The sequence below is a fragment of the Oryx dammah genome, unplaced genomic scaffold (assembly GCF_014754425.2).
Source record: "Oryx dammah isolate SB20612 unplaced genomic scaffold, SCBI_Odam_1.1 HiC_scaffold_3, whole genome shotgun sequence".
In the NCBI taxonomy this organism is placed as follows: domain Eukaryota; kingdom Metazoa; phylum Chordata; class Mammalia; order Artiodactyla; family Bovidae; genus Oryx; species Oryx dammah.
The window spans coordinates 39,460,633-39,478,509 of NW_024070187.1; the positions used below are offsets into that span (position 1 = coordinate 39,460,633).

The 17,877-nt window shown below is 36.1% G+C and overlaps 1 protein-coding gene across 2 annotated transcripts in view; it reads left to right on the top strand.

Moving 5' to 3' along the window:
* SLIT2 (slit guidance ligand 2) overlaps positions 1 to 17,877 on the top strand; it is a 405,585-nt gene that overhangs the window by 238,652 nt on the left and 149,056 nt on the right. For both annotated transcript variants that reach the window (XM_040237917.1, XM_040237918.1), the window contains exon 5: positions 15,173 to 15,244. In XM_040237917.1, the coding sequence (XP_040093851.1) occupies positions 15,173 to 15,244 (72 nt within the window). The remainder of the gene's footprint in view (positions 1 to 15,172; positions 15,245 to 17,877) is intronic.

Sequence of the window (17,877 nt, forward strand, 5' to 3'; positions counted from 1 at the left end):
GGCAAGAGTACTGGAGTGGGGTGCCATTGCCTTCTCCAAATGAAAGCTTAGAGAATTTAAAAAAGAAAAAAAAAAAAAAAAACTAGTGCATGGTCGTAGAGCTAATGAAGGCACATCCAGGGTGAAACTCTTAGATGGTTAAGGCAGAGACCAAGCCCTCAAGTTCACCCTGACGTGGAGGGAATAGAGAGAAACAAGTATCTGGCTGCGGCACCACTGGCACGATCTGGTGCTTGTTTGGTGCCTACCACCCTGCCAAGCATTGTACAGGCTTTAATTTATTCCAGCTCTTCCAAGTGATAACTTTATGAAGTGGGTGATATTATTGTCCCCACTTTACAGATGAAGGAGTGAGGAATTAGAGAGGCAGGGTGGCTTGCCCATGTGACAAAGTCAGTAAGTGGCAGAGCCAGTGAGTCTAAACCCTCTGGTTTGAGTGACCTGGCTGTATTCCTCGCTCTGTTCACAGGAAGACAGGATCATTCTCACTTGATGTGTGTCACATTTAATTAAGACTGAAATGTTCTAACTTTCACCCATCACAACCATGTTTCCTTTCTGCTCCTTTTAGAATAGCTACCCTGTGGGGAATTCTAAGGAAGGAGAGAATCCTTGATGGGGAACACTTCTCCCGTGCCCTCAACCTCTCCCCAAATTGCATGAGTTCCCTGGAATGTGACCCCTGAATTATTCTAACGATACTAGATAATTCTGTGAATATGTAGTATGAGACTTTACTACCTATAAACTAGTCTTTCTCTTGGACTAATGCAAACATCTGTTTCTTACTTGAAGCATTTTTTTTCCTTATTCACCCATAGCTGTTTGGACCTTTAAATATTAAGGGCTTACCTTGTAGCTTAGTGAGTAAAGAATCTTGCCTGCAATGTAGGAGACCTGGGTTCAGTTCCTGGGTCAGGAAGGTCTCCTGGAGAAGGAAATGGCAACCCACTCCAGTATTCTTGCCTGGAGAATCCCATGGAGAGAGGAGCCTGGTAGGTTCCCAGTCCATGGGGTTGCAAGAGTCGGACACAACTTACGACTAAACCACCACCACCAGATGCTTAAAAATAGTTATCTTCCATGAAATGTATTGTTTGGTTATATAAGTAAAAAGCTTCACTAAAAAATATATACTTTTTAACAAATTAGGAATTTAGGCTATGATGATTTCTACAGGTTGACATACTTATTTCTGGCAACTTATATTTATCTGCTTTTCTAAGTTAAAATTTGAGCAAATACTAATTTATCATTACTCAGTAGTTTTCAAAGTAATCCATGGAAGTACAGATTTATGATATTCCCGGTCAGACTCTAAGAGAGGTTAAACTGTGGAGGAAAATAAAATTACCAGTAATTAAATTTACAGGCAGGTTTGCCATCTAAAGCAAATTTATGGCTTCATAGTGAAAGATAGTTTAGACACTTTCACGTAGAGCGAATCCATTTTTACGTGATATAAGTATTATACATTGCTGTTTCAATTTATATAATTAAAATGATATCATTGCACTCTGAGGTTAATGGGATACTCAACTGGAAACCATACGTTGTGAGCAGTAAAATAGCAGCATTGCAGTATTAGCTCTTTTGTTAAAAGCTGATGCAGTATTTCAGCACCATTAGAGTACATTCTACCTTTTAAAAATCTGTAGAACAAGTAAGAGAGATGTGCTGATTAGAAAGAACATTTTCTTGAAAGTTGCCTTGGTTTTTTAGAAATGGAAGGATTAAGTGAAGATCTGTAAAGAGTTCTTAGATGAATGCATTTGCCAATTATTTTCATTGTACCTCCTATTTAAAATAAATTTTCTAGAGACTATTCCAGACTTCACGTGAGGTTTCTAAAATTATCATCAGGTGTTATAGTAATATAGGACTGGTTTTAAGTTGAAAATCATTGAGATCTGTTTAAATCTGAGAAGAAAAACTTTCTTAGATCATAATATTTTACATTTTTCTACCTAAATTACAAGTAGTGATCTATAATTAAGATATATACACACCAAATATATATATATGTGTGTGTGTGTGTGTGTGTGTGTGTATATATACCCGTGCTTTCAGTGAGTTTTTAATCTCTGTATCTTTCTCTCTTTTTTCTCTGTTATTTCTCTCTCTGTCTTTGTCTGTCTCAATGTACATACATTTAGAAAAAAATAATGCTCTTTTAAATCAGCATCAGTATGGCTATGCATATATGGATAAAAACAGTGATAAGAAAATAGTATGTCTATTCCCATTTTTCTGCATCGTAACATTTACAGATTATTATTTTTTATTTTTTAATAAGAACATTTAATGAGATCAACCCTGTTAACAAAATTTTAAATGTATAATACAATATATTAACTGTAGGTACAACATTGTACAGCATATCTCTTAGAACTCATCTTGCATAACTGAGAGTTCATGTTCATTGGTTAATAACTCCTCATTTCCCTTCCCCACTTCCCCTCCCCACAGCCTCTGGCAACCACCATTCTATTCTCTGCTTCTTTAAGTTTTTTTAAATAATTAATTTATTTTAATTAAGAGAATAATTACTTTACAATATTGTGATGATTTTTGCCATATATCAACATGAATCAGCCACAGGTATACATGTGTCCCCCCCATCCTGAACCCCTTCCTAGCTCCCTTCCCACAAAGTTTTATCCCAAATTCAAAACAGAAGAAATCAAGAGATGTTTTCACAGCCTATACCAATTCTATGAGCATGATCAAAAGAATATGTCACATATTGCAGAGCTGTTGTGGGTTTATGGAGGTAAAATTAGGGGAAGAACACTATAACTCAATGTAAACAGTTGAACCAAAGCCAACAAGTCTTCTAAGAGAGGATTATATCTGAAAGGGTTCAAGATGATTTAAAGTAGTAACCACTCCTTGATGACTATGGGCCAATAATTGGAATTCTGTTATATTGAGCAAGTGGAAGTGTGCTCAGTAGTGTCCAACTCTTTGCGACCCCATGGACTTTAGCCTACCAGGCTCCTCTGTCTATGGGATTTTCCAGGCAATAGTACTGGAGTGGTTTGCTGTTTCCTTCTCCAGGGGATCATCCTGACCCAGGGATCAAACCCAGGTCTTCTGCGTTGTAAATAGACGCTTTACCACCTGTGCCACCAGGGAAATCAAAAACAAAACTATCACAAAGCAATCAAAGAGCATATTAAATATACTTGTCCCCAGCACAAGTAGTTGTTATTTTAAATCGCCTTACACAGCCTGTTGCATGTATCAACTGAAGAGTAAGCAAGTGTGCTATATCCATACAGTGGAAGGTTGCTTGACAATAGAAAATGAACTGTGGATACACGCTTCAAGATGGGAGAGGCAGAGGGGAGTGAATGCTTATGAGTCTAAAGTTTCTTTTAGGGGTAATGAAAATGTTCTATATTTAAAATATGATGATTGATAAACAACTCTAAATGATCTAAAACCATTGAATTGTATAGTCTAAACTCATAGACTTTTAGGTACATAAATTTTATTTCAGTAAAACTCTTAAAGTCTATTTGTAAAAGTTTTCTCTTGGTGGGGATCATTTGTTGAGATTTGAGTTTGCCAATTTTATTTATTAATCATTGATTTGTAGCTTTCCAGTTGAAGTTTGCCTTCAATTGAAAATATTTTCATAGCCATGAAGAATCACTTTTTAATTGGAATATGTAAATTCTGGAAGGCAAGGCTGATGGTTGGCTATCTTTATAGAGCAGTTTTTATAAAGTCAGAATTGAGTATATATATATTGGCAAAGACCCTTCATTGTAAGTATATCTTTAAGAACAATTGGGGAGGAAAAACAATAAAACTTTATGTTCTGAAGTAGATATTGTTAGATATTATTTTCCAGTCATTCTTGCACAGAGGTTTCTGAAGCTTTGCTTTGCTTTGTTTTATTACTCACTCACCTTGTTCTGAAGCAACTTAGCAGCGGCAGCGGCACCTTGTTTCTTTCTGCTAATAAGATTACCTGAAAATCCATATTCATCTTATTTGAATGTTCTGGGATCCCAACACAAACTCTGTTTCCTTCTAATGAATAGTTAAATGCAGCAAAATTTTGTTTTCTTTCCATTCAGTGCCAAAAATGTCACCCTTAATCTATCCGTATGCCTCTGGTCTTCTTATGCTGGTCTCTTTTGAAACAGCTTCCCATTTCTTCTTAACAATTTATCCCCACTGCTTTTCCTAAGACCCAGATGCTTTCCCCTTGCTAAAGCACTTCCTGATTTATATGTCATATCATTCTTATTATCACTCATTATTTAATTTCCTCATGCATGTTACCATGAATATGTCTTTGCTCTTTATTCATATATATATGTATGCTGGTTTTACTGACTATATTGAGATTTTTTAATGAAAAAATAGTATCACATCTTTGATATGTCTCAGTACATGAATAGTGCAATTCCAGATACAAATACATGGAGTTGTATTTAGGAAACTGTTATTTCTTTACTTGCGTCCATGTTTTATGGACTAAATTATGAGAATCACACATATCCTTTGGGCCTAATTTTGAGAAAATTACAGAGATTTTATGTCCATCAGCTGAAACTGAGACTATTGTGTAGGCTTAATAAAGATTTTCAGTGACTGTGTTGCACTTGAAATATGTAATATTTATACTAACACCATGATTCTAACTTTGCTATTATGTTAATTTTACTGATCTCAGTAAAGATATTTGGATATTTAAAAATAATATTTTAACTATTATTTTAATAATAATATTTTTAACCATATCTTTGGGAAGAAAATAATATTGTGGTCTTAATTTAGCAGAGTAAACCATGACATTTTCATGTAATATATCCTAAAGGAGACACCGAGTACCTATTAAATAAATAATCTGTTTGGAAGTCTAAATGTCAATAAGTATAATCCTAATTCCCTAATCAGTTGTGGACATTTTTATTTATGCTTTATAGAGTCTCAAAGAGTCAGACATGACTGAAACAAGTTAGCATGACCACAGCCAGGCACTGTATTAGGCCTTGGCAATGCAATGGTGAATTATTCAGTATCTGTTCTCAGAAAATTTTGGCTCTTGTGGGACATGTCAACAAGTAGACTAGCTATATGACCACAGCTAAATTGCATATCCTCTGTAAACTTCAGTTCCTTGCCTCCAAATGGTAATAAAAGAGTACTTCTGATATGATTATAGAAACAAATCAAAGTGTATCACCTAGCAGTTAATACTTTCCCAATGCAAGTTATCTTTGAGTATTATCTTATCCATGAATTCTAAATTGAACACATTTAGGTATCTATGGAGTCTTGCAACTGTCATCTGTAAGTTATGTAAAAACCTGTTGACACCTTTTCTTATGTGGAAGAAAGCACTATTATCAAAGCATATGGAAATTAGAAGAAAATTATTGTTTAGTTGCCAGGTTATGTCCAACTTTTTTGCAGTCCCATGGACTTTAACCCACTGGGCTCTTCTATCCATGGGATTTCTGAGGCAAAAGTACTGGGGTGGGTTGCCATTTTCTTCTCCAGGGGATTTTCCCAACCTAGGGATTGAACTGGTGTCTCCTGCATTGGCGGTGGACTCTTTACCACTGAGCCACCAGGGAAGCCCAGAAGAAAACTAGAGGTGCATTATTACTGCTATGTTTGATAAAGCTTTGGTTGCTGAGTACCTGAAGTTGTTGTTAAGTCCACACTTACAAGACAATTTTTAGTAGAGAAACAGCACCAATAATCTCTGAGAAGAGACCATTCATATATTGGACAAAAATGATTTCTTTTAAAAATATGCTACATTGGATTAATTTAAGACCAGGAAGAGACAGGATATATGCGGGAGAGACAGCCCTGTTTAGCAAGAAGCAGTGGTCAAGTTGTTGGTTAAAAACATACCATAAGAGAAACAGAATTATCACAAAGCAATGATTATGTCATATTTTATGCTGTGAGTAAATACTTTTGGGTGCATGAGTGAGAGAATAAAAGTGAGAGAGAGAAATAGAACACAGCTGACTTTCCCACCTTCAGATATTGAAGTCTCCAGTACACTAAGTTTTGGTTCCTAGGGACAGTAACCTGCAAATATGAAATTTGTCAATGCATATCCTCTGAAAGAAGATTTATGTGTGCTATGTTAAATCTCACAGTGGTACAAAGACTCATTAATCTGTCTTTCTCCCTCTGATCTCCTCATTGAACGAACTCTGGTTTAATAACTCAAGGTTTTATAAAACAGTGACATTTACCTCTCCTGTGTTGCCTTGATATCAATATATTTAGAAGTACTTTCAGGAGTCCAGTTTTCTTTCCTGATTTCCCCTTGCTGTGAATATAATACCAGATTTTGCTACTTACCAGTGCTCCAACTTCAGGCTTATAACTTACCACCTTTTTTCCTTGCTCACGCATATCCATTGCCATGTAAGATTTTTCTTCAGAATTTATTTTTCTTTCCATAAACCTTTGCTTATTAAAAGCCTGTGATATGCCAGGAATTGTTTATAAATAAGATGAACTAAAATCTCTGCCTTTATTCATCATATTGTCTCAAAAGAAAGACAGTTATCACAAAAACAAATCAACTAAAAATTTGAGTGTTACAGTAATATGTGTGCATGCCAGCTTAAGAGCACAGAGGCTGAGAATAACTGACTCCTCAATAATAAATAGTAATGTTTAATAGTTAATTTGTAATTATATAACAAGCTTATTGATATTTAGTTATTCAAATACTAATTTTCGTTAATAATAATATTGTTGTTTGGATCAGGCAAAATGGCCCTAAGAGTGATTTATCCTAGCTCATTTTATAGGTGCACAAATGGAGAGAGGGGTAAGTGACCTGCACAGCATCACGTAGCAAATACATTACAGAGATCTTAGCACATGGCTCAGCTGGGGGATTGGAAAAGAACTATGTTTAAGGGAGTACTGTTTGCTCTGTGTCTTGAACAGTGTATAGCCCTGCATTTCATGGTGATAGGAACTAGGTGCTTAAGAAAATAAAATGTGGATAAGCTGAAAGAGTTGGAAAGATGATTTTATAACAGGTGGGTTAAGAGAATGGAATCAATGAATGAAGGTCTGAAGTGAAAATAGAAGTGCAGAATGCATCAAGGAAGTCCCACAAGTGAGACACAATGTGAAGGCTTCAGGAAATTCCAAGAAAGCCAGTGTAACTGGAGAAGAGTAGGCAAGGTGGAGATATGAGGTCAAAAAGGATAAAGTGATGAGGTGTCCATCAATTATTTGGGAGTCTTGTAGACCTTATAATGCTTTGAGCTTTCCCCTCCTTTTAAGATGGGACATCAATGAAGAATTTTGATTGGAGACATGAAAACTATGATTATAGGAAGGCAAACGGAACAGAGAGAGACAGGAAGTCATGAATATAATCCAGAGAAGGCGGGATGGTAGCTTTCTCAGGGGAGCAGAGGTGTAGGTAGACCAGATTCTGAAGATATTTTGAACAGTTCAGGGAATTTTCTGGTGGATTGCATGTTGGGTGTAGAAGAATATTAGATGTTGATGAGGACTCCAAGTTTTTGGTCCGAACTACTGTAAGGATGGCGTCCTCTTAATTGAACCGTGTAAGAATTCGGGAGATGGTTATTTCAGTTGGACTTGATTTCAGTTTTGGAAATGTAAAGGTGGTGCCAGTGTGGAGGATATATTGTTAAGGATCATAAATCAAGACAAAGATATGAGTTTGGAATCTCAATCACGTATGGAACGGTGATGACTATTGTTATCCAACAGGAACTATGACAATAGAAAATGGGAGGAAGGAGCTTGATTCAAGATGCTGCTGAAGTAGTTTTATGAATGAGTTGGTTGGAGTAGAAGGGGGAGGATCCAAAATGGGAAACTCTAGGGTGATTACTACTAGCACCACTTGCCAGGGATCCCCTAATAGCTCAGTTGGTAAAGAATCTGCCTGCAATGCAGGAGACCCCAGTTCGATTCCTGGGTTGGGAAGATCCCCTGGAGAAGGGTTAGGCTACCCACTCCAGTATTGTTATGCTTCCCTTGTGGCTCAGCTGGTAAATAATTCATCTGTGATGCGGGAGACCGGGGTTCGATCCTTAGGTTGGGAAGATCCCCTGGAGAAGAGGAAGGCTACCCACTCCAGTATCTGGCCTGGATAATTCCATGGACTGTGTAGTCCAAGGGGTCACAAAGAGTTCCACACGACTGAGCGACTTTCTCAGGCCTGGCTCTGGGAGGCCTATATCTTTACAGTCATGCAAATACCAAGAAGCCTTTTCTCTTTGAAACCACTTATGTTCATCTGTGTTCATATCCTTCCTACCAAGATTAGCTTCAGAATGGGACAGTCTTTTCCAGCTCTTCTTACTTTCTTATCATGTCAGAAAATGATTAAACCAGACTTTCAGATATAATGTAATCAGTAATGTTAATTCACATGGAAAATTCCAAATCATGCCTGATAATTTGCAGTGATTTTTTTTTTGTATTTTCCCAGGTTTATTGACATACCTAATATTCATTTAATGTGTAGAACAAAATGATTTGATATATTACTAAATGATCACTGCAGTATGTTTTATTAATAATCATTGAAAGTGGAAGCAGAAAGTGTTAGTCTCTCTGTTGAGTCTGGCTCTTTTCTAACACCCACCAGGCTCCTGTATCCATGGGATTTTCCAGGCAAGAATGCTGGCATGAGTTCCCGTTTCCTCCTCGAGGGTTATCTTCTCGACGCAGGGATCGAACCCACGCCTCCTGCATCTCCTGTAGTGCCAGGCAGATTCTTTACTACCGAGCCGCCTGAGAAGTCCTAAAACAGATGTGTCTTTGGTATTCTCTAAAATCTCATCCCACCATATTACCTCACATAATTTAAGGCTTCCCTGGTAGTTCAGATTGTAAAGAATCCACCTGCAATGCAGGAGACCCAGGTTCGACCCCTGGGTGAAGAAGATCCCCTGGAGAAGGGAATGGCTACCCATTCCAATATTCTTGCCTGGAGAACGGTCCATGGGGTTGCAAAGAGTTGGACACAACTGAGTGACTAAGCACACACGCATAGTTAAAAAATCTGAATAAGAGCTTCTAGTATTTACCTTCTTAGAATCTTCAAATATATAATACATTATTGTCAAATAACAGTCACAATGCTGTACCTTACACACCCAAAGCAGCACTTTAATCTTATAACTGAGGGTTTGTACTTTTTTACCACCTTCACCCATTTGTCTAACCCACTCCTCAATTTCCCACCTCTGGCAACCACCAATATGTTCTTTCTGTGAGTTCCACTTTTATTTGATTCCACATATAATGAGATCATACAGTATTTGTCTTTCTTTGTTTGACTTATTGCACTTATTAACGTGTGCTCTCAGGGTCTACCCATGTTGTGGCAAATAGCAGGATTTCCTTCTTTACCAGGTTGAATAATATTCTGTTCCATCTTCTTTATCCATTCATCCATTGATGGACACACGTTATTTCTATATCTTGGTTATTGTTGATAATGCTGCAGTGAACATAGGGGTGCAGATACTCTTTCAAGAGAATGATCTTGTTTCCTCTGGGTATATACACAGGATTAGGATTCCCAGGTTATATGGTAGTTCCGTTGTTAATCTTTTGAGGACCTGCTGTTCTGGTTTCCATTGTGGTTGCACCGATTTACATTTCCGCCAGTAGTTCACTCGTGTTCCCTTTTCTCTGTGTCCTCGCCAAAACTTGTTATCTGTTGTATTTTTGATGATAATCATTCTGATAAGTGTAAGGTGACATCTCCTTGTGGTTTTGATTTGCATTTTCCCAATGATTTGTAATGTTATGCATCTTTTCATGTGTCTATATGTCTTCTTTGGAGAATGTCTGTTCAGGTGCTCTGCCCATTTTTAATTGAGTTATTTGTTTTCTGATATTTAGATGTATGAGTTCTTTGTATATTGTGGACATTAACCCCTAATCAGATACATGTTTTTCAAATATTTTCTTCAGTTCTGTAGGTTGCCTCTTCATGTTTTGATGGTTTTCTTTGCCGTGTAGAGTTTTTTCAGTTTGATGTATATCCACCTGTTTATTTTTGCTTTTGTTGCCTTTGCTTTTTGAGTCAAGTCTAGAAAAAAAATCATTGTTAAGATCAATGTCAAGGTACTGACCACCTATGTTTTCTTTTTGGAATTTTATGGTTCCTGTCATATGTTTATGTTGAAGTCTTGAATCCATTGTAGTTTCTGTGTGTGAAACGAGCGGTCCAGTTTTATTCTGTTGTACGTGGCAGGACAGTTTTTCCAAAATCATTTCTTGAAAAGGCTATCCTTTCTCCATTATATGTTCATTTTTTCTTTGTCATAAATTAATTTTTCATATGTGTGGATTTATTTCTAAACTCTCAATTCTGTTCCATTGATCTGTCTCTTTTTCTGCTAATATCTTTCTATTTTTATTACTATAGCTTTGTAATATAGATTGAAGTCAGGAAGTGTGATGCCTCTGGCTTTGTTCTTCTTTCTCAAGATTGCTTTGGCCATTCAGGTTATTTTGTGGGACCAAATAAATTTTAGGGTTGGCTGTTTGTTCTTTTTTTGTGGAAAACAGAACATTGGAGTTTTGAGAAGGATTGCGTTGAATCTGTAGATCATTTTGGACGTTTTAGCAACACTGGCACTCGTTCTTCCAGTCCCTGAGCATGTGATACCTTTCCATTTGTTTGTGTCCACAAATTTACAAAGCAAATTTAGCCCCTTGTCTTCCATCCCAGCTCCTCAATGACCACACTTGTTTTCCCTAAACACTTTCACATTTTTGCATTTTGCTGTTGCCTTCCTCAGTAGAGTTGAGTGAGTCCAAACTCTCCCCAAGTAGTCAAGCCCCTTAACGTGCATCAAAGACCTTATGTTTGAACCTAACCCCAACTCTCCACTGTATTGTTTAATGCTCTCCAAAAAACTGCCTAGTTCACTGGATACCCACCCTTTTTCCACAATACTTCCCAATGCACCTCTTTGCCAATTATCCCTGCCTGCTCCAAAATTCAATTTCCAGATTAATCTTCCTAAAAATCAACTCCAACCAAGCCATTTCCTTTTCTGAAGCACATTTTTACACTCTGTTGCCCAGTGATGTAATTACAGACTCTTCCATTGGCAGCTCTATCCTGCTAACTCAGTAGTTCTGGCTCATTTTTCTCATATCACATAGTTCACAAAACAATGCACTCTCATCAGTAATATCTCACGTTGCCTACAATGGTCTTTCAAGGAACAGAGATATACTTAGTCTCCTAACAGAATACTGTAACACGTATGTAACCAATGCCTCTATAGTAGTTACTGTATGTCAGGCACTTTTTGACCACTTTAAGAATATGATTTCATTGAATCCACCTAACAGTCCTATAATATAGACACTGTTATTGTTTCATTTTACAGATGAGGAAACTGAGGTACAGGAAACATAAGCAATTATCCCAAGGTCACGTGGTTAATAAATGGAAGAGCTAAAGAATTCAACCTCAGATAGCCTCAGCCTGTAGTCTATGCTGTTAATTCCTCTGGCATGTTTACCTTCTCCTTAAATTTCTGTCAACCACCCATACCAACACTGGAGGATGAGAAATATTGAGCTCAATTGTTTTCATCAAATTTCCAAAAATTCCTTTTTTATTTTGAAAGTGGCTTAAGTCAGCTAAGTCTCCAATAAATGTTACTTCTCTGATCTTTTAAATCACTCTTTTCAGATGGTACCACTCAGGCTTTACTTATCCTATAGTCTCTTTGTTGTCATCAAACTGTGAGATAAAAAATCACATCTCTATACTGAGATTGAAAAAAAAAATTCACAACCAAGCTCACAATAGACACTGTAAATTCTGATTTCCCAATTTTGTTAATGGTTCCTCTAATCTAAGTTAAAAGTGACTCATATCTCCTCTCTCTCTTTTGCCTAATCCACATCCACATACAATTCGCTTCCAAGTTTGGTTTTTCATGCATTCCTGATACCACTTTCAATATTTTGCACCTTTTCTATATAAAGGGTGGGAGCTGCCTCATCCATTAACTAGGTCAGAGTAAATAAGCAATGTTTTTATTAACAATTATTCTATTGTTTGACATTCTCATTGCTTTTCCCCCAACTATCATAAAATCTTGTATCTGGTTATTTAGATTTGAGTCTTTGACCCCTGATATTCTGCTAAATTCTGTTGACAGTTTAATCTAAGGAAAAACATCTGCTCAGCTCCCATCCACCACTCTTGCCTTCCTACCACTGTCGGCTGAAAGAACTCACTCTTCGGTGGGTACGAAAACGTCTGCTAATCGCATCACTGATTTCTCCTTCCAAACTCATCTCTTATTACTCCACTGCATGTTACATCTTCTAAGAAAGCCAGACCAAAAGCTACTCCCATGAAAAGTTCTGCTTTGCACCTCCATACTCTTGCTTGTTCCATTTATTTCACACAAAAATGCCAATGAAATAAGTCAGAGGCTAGGGTCACACAGAGTCGGACATGACTGACGCGACTTAGCAGCAGCAGCAGCAGGATGAGGTAAGAAAAAAATCTCTGAAGTTTTAGGTCACAGAAAGGATATATTGAGATGGATTTAATAGCCTCCAGTGTCATCTTTAGAAATCCCCTCATCTTGACTCAATAGTTATCTGGATTTCCTCTATATCTAATTTAACACTGTGTCATTATTTAGCACTAATACCTGACATCTCTGAAGCTTGGTTTCTTTATAATAATAAGTAATAATAACAGTGATAATAATAATACCTACTTCACAAGATGGTTACGCAGCTTAACATATAAATTTGACATTGTATTATTTCTAAAATTTAAATATTGCATACAGAAGGTACTAAAAACTTGTTTAGGTTCTTCTTCCTGTCATGGGTGAACATTGCCCACTTAACTTAAGGGAACTGAGATCCATAACTGAAGTTGGCTACCAGAGTGAGACGGGCACAAGAGCAGAGACCCCGTAGAATAGTCTACTCCTGGGGCAGTGACGCATGAAACATTGATTTTAAGGCTCCAAGCCTAACTGCTACTCACTCTTATATAAAATATAAGATGGTAAGTGTTAGCAAAGTAAAACTTTTCTATGTTCTAGAATTCTGCCTGAGGCGATCAAAAAGACTAAAATCTGAAGTCGGCCTCTCTGCCATTTTTATTCACCTGGGGCTTTCCAAGTGGCATCCATCTGCCTGCAGTGCAGGAGATGCAGGCCACGTGGCTCCATCCCTGGGTTGGGAAGATGCCCTGGAGGAAGAAATGGCAACCCACTCCAGGATTCTCGCTTGGGAAATCCCATGGATAGAGGAGCCTGGCAGGCTACAGTCTATAGGGTCACAAAGAGTGGGGCACAACTGAACATACACACACACACACACACACACTCACACTCACACAGTCTCTAAAGCAGTCTTTGTTTTGTTCTAGGAGAAGTGGAAAAAGAAAACAAATGATGAGAAAGCATTGAATTGACACAGGCACAACAATAAAATCACTATCGGTTTTCAAGGAGTGCTCTAGATTTAAATTTGCTTGAACTCAGTTTTTTTTCCCTCCTCACTTTCTGAAATGTCTTTCTCTAGCATCTCTCTTACCTTCTCTTAGCTTAGTAGCCTCCTTTGAGCACTGTTTCTGGCATTAAGGCTTTTTAATATGTATTCTTAATTCGATGTAATTAAACAAAGGAAGGAAGTCAGTCTGAATCAATGACAAGCTAGAGAAACAAGCCATTTTTAAGGAAATGAAGTTTTATTACTCTTAGGGATATACTGAAGCTATAGAAAACAGTTCACTTAGGACATTAATGGCTACACTAACACCTACATAAGCATATCTTACAAACTCACTGTTCGGAATAAAACATACATGTACTTTTCTTTTTTCTAAGGCTTTTACTGTTTAAACGTTTGTTTCTACGGATTGCTTAGCAAACCTTTTTTTTAAAATTTGAACATTGCAGATACTGAGATATAAATGCAGATCTCAGTGGTTTAAAACTTGGTGCTCATGAGGTCAAAACCACACGCTAAATCTCTATATCAGCTAGTTCTCTCTATTGTGTGGTCATAACTGTGTGAGCAACCAGCTCTGGTCATAAGCACTGGGGGAGAGGCTGTCGATGAATTTGTCCAGTATGCCTTCGCTTAATTGGAAAATGGCTCTGTTTCATCAGCCACACACCCGTGGTCAGTAGCTTCGCCTTTCTTCATAAGCGTCGGTTATTTTGAATTTTAAAGATAATTTTAGTACCTTCATTGTTACTTTAATACTTTACTTATTTGCTGTTTCAGCTTTCTGCTATGTGGTAGCGTTATTTGAAATTTCCTCTTTTCGATGACATTTCTTGCATTGTGTATTTATATCCTACTTGTTAAGGCTAATAATACTATATGAGCTTATAGAATTGCGTCTGAACTCTGAAGGGAAAATAACGATCCATTTCATGAGATGAGTAATTTTTACAAACTCTCCTTTCAGCTCAAAGAGTGCTTTTTGTTCCCTTGATTAAAATGTATTTCTCGATTAAATTAAAATGCAAATATAGATGGTCTGTGTTTATGGTTATAATAGAATTATTTAAAGAAGGTTTTAAATCAATGTGCTGTTAATATTTCATGCAAGAACTGTGGGTTTTATTGTTGGGCCAGTACTGCCATGTTCCATTTTCAAGATTACTTAAAGTGCTATGAAAACTTAATCATACTGCCCTGGTTTTATCAGGTTTGCCCAGTCTTCTCTAGGATGTTAAAAAGAACTATTTTCCTATATACTTCTTAAGTTATATCAGTGGTGTTGGAGAAATATCAAGTACTATTTCTTTAGAACTCTTTAAAATTGAGTTATGAACAATTTACTGTTTGTTTTAAAGAAATATTTTATTACACAGAAGTGAATCAACTTTTAAATTTAAGAGAACCATATTTAATAATTTATTATGAATTAAAGATCTGAAAAGTTACTTCAAGAGACCATTTTGTCCAATTTCTTAATTTCTATTAGAAATATAAAATATTTGTACTAGAAATTGCATCTAATACTATTAATTTAATTATAATGATTTAGTGTTTCTTTAGCTTTCTTTTTTGGAAAGTGACATCACTTCTCAATAATTATTAAAATAACTCTTAAATCATATTTATAACTTGATCTTTTATCCCTTTTCTTTTTTAGTGACCTCAGTGAAAACCAGATTCAGGCAATTCCAAGGAAAGCTTTTCGTGGGGCAGTTGATATTAAAAATCTGTAAGTATTTTTTCTAATTGATACTGTTGTTTTTAAAGTTATCCATTTTCCAAGTTTAATTTGTATTAAATAAAGTGTCAGGAAAGAAATGGTGAAAGCTTATGCATTTTATGCTTCCTTAGGAGAACTTGTAACAATAAGTTTTAAATCATTTTTACATGTTATCTGAAGGAAGTCTCGTTTAGAAGATGTCTTGAAACTGAAGTTATCAAATAACAACTGCAGTTGTTATCACAAGGTTCTTCAAACCTTCTGGTTAACCTTGTGAAGTCTAAAGAAATGATTTTATTAAAAGGCATTTACAATGTATTTTCTTCCCTCTTACTATGAGCTTATTTCAATAGTACCTTTTTCACTTGTTATTGGTGTTTATTGGAAACACAGACTATTTTTTTTCTGGAAAGAGTAGATAATATTTTCTTGTTGGAGATACCTGTGGCCTAGAGCTACTGCTTTTTAAAATAGCTTTTAGATCACCATTTTTATTAAATTCCGAAGTGTGAGAATGAGAAAAGTGTCTTTCAATTTGTGTGAATACTTTTCTTAGATTTTCCCTTTTATCTTTATGAAAGAATGTATGTATAGCCTTCTTTAAAAAGCAAAGTAAAAGAAACCTATGTGTTTTTCCTTGGTAAATCTTTAATCTAGTGTCTGGCGTAGATGTGTTGTTTTGTAAGTGCACATAGCTCTTTACATATCAGATTTAAGATTACAGTGGCAACCCTAACATTATCGATATGTATCTTAATAAATTTTAAAGTATCATATTAACATTTTAAAACGACTGCTTTTGACCGACTATAAAACTAGGATGTAAAGTGTTTTCTTTAGCTTCTACGTTAGTTTGGAATGTAAAGGGAAAAGCCCCTGTGTGCTGAGATTAACTATCAGGAATTCAGTGTTTCTTACCTTTGTAATAAACGGGGCAGAAACTCTTTCAAGAATTAACTTACTTTCAGAATTTTCCATGGTGGAATCCAACATTTCTCAAGTAGTGAATGTGATACAGATGTTTTCCTTCGTCAAAGAAGACAACTGTTTATAAAGCTATAAGCTATGGCCTCTACATCTTCTCTTCATTGTAAACGGTTTTTGTTTTAAATTTGTACTTTCTAAGTGTACAGGTAGAAAAATATAGACTTCTAAGTATAAATATATAGTGCCATCAGAATCCTGGCCTTAGACTTTTATTAGCATTTACATGCTAAAAGAGATTTTATTTGCTTAGATTTAATCTCTAATGAATACTGCGGAAAATCTTCAAGTAGATTCAGAGATATAGGGTGTTCAAAACTGCCTCTATGTATTATCTCTTGTCAGAACAACACAAAGATTACTATGTAGCACCTACTCAAGTTGTCTATATGTCTCTGTGCAAGGACAGTAATGGCCAAAGTTGACCACCCTTTGGGAATGCCTCTTGCAGTCTTTTAACAGTATTCTCACTAAAGCCTGAGAACAGGTGGCTTTTAATCTTAGTAACGATATTTAGGGAATCCAAGTCTGCAAGTAATCCTTCTCCCATGTTTAAGGATGCATTTGGGAGTGAGATACCAGTCATGGTGAAATTCTTCCTTAATTCCTCTTTGTTTCTTCTTTAAAAATGCAATTCTAAAAGTTTAGAGATAAAAAGAAAAGTGAGATACTGACCAATGTACTTTGAGGAATACATCATTGATTTGGTGGGATTTGGAAAATATTTTCCCCCACTATATCATTTCCCCTTTTCTAGTTTAAACACAATTATTTAAAAACTGTGAGATGAGCCTAGGACTGGAGTCTCAGAATATTTTGCTTTTTTGTTGTTGTTGTTTTGTAAACGTGACAATTCATTAAATTTCACTGAGCCTTAATTTTTACTTTTATGAAATCAATATAGTAATTGCTTGCACTTGTGATTATTAGAGGAAAAAGGTATAAGGAGAGAGAAAATTAGAATATGGACTAATCTGTAATATTAGTGAGAGATCAGATAGACCATGGGCCAATTAGACATTAAGCTGCAAAGTAGGGAAAAAAATACATATATATGTGTGTATCTCAGAAGGTACTAAATATATGCAAGACCCTGATTTATAAACAAATTGTGAAGTGCCACAGATACTGAGGAAAGAAAGAGATAAAGGTGTTGCTTGAGGTTATCAGGGAATACTTTAGAAAAGAATTACTGAAAAAAAATATACAGAAATCTTCAAGGAGGTTGGTTCATACAGTATATTGGTCAATAAAAGTAGATTGAGAAAGTAAGAATTTATTAAGACCTATTCAAAGCCTAATTACTGGGTTTTGAAGGGATTGGAGGATAAAAATTAAATGAAATGTGTGTGTGATGGAAGGAATATGTCTGTATCTTTAAGGTGAGCCAGTACTAATTCGGAATAGCAGCACTAGCAGAAAGCATAGCAGTCAGAATATGGAGAAAGCTTAGTAGAATGGCATCCAAATGACTTTATTTTTGGAGATTTCTTTTCTTATGGAGGAAAGAGGGCGTAAGAAACTATGTGGATGCTGAACGGTGATGGTCAAAAGAACAATTTATTCCTGCTACTCTCACTGGCTTCCATGTAAAAGTGTGAAAGACCATGGAAACAACCTTGAAACACCTTAATGCATTTATAGGTTTATTTAATTAA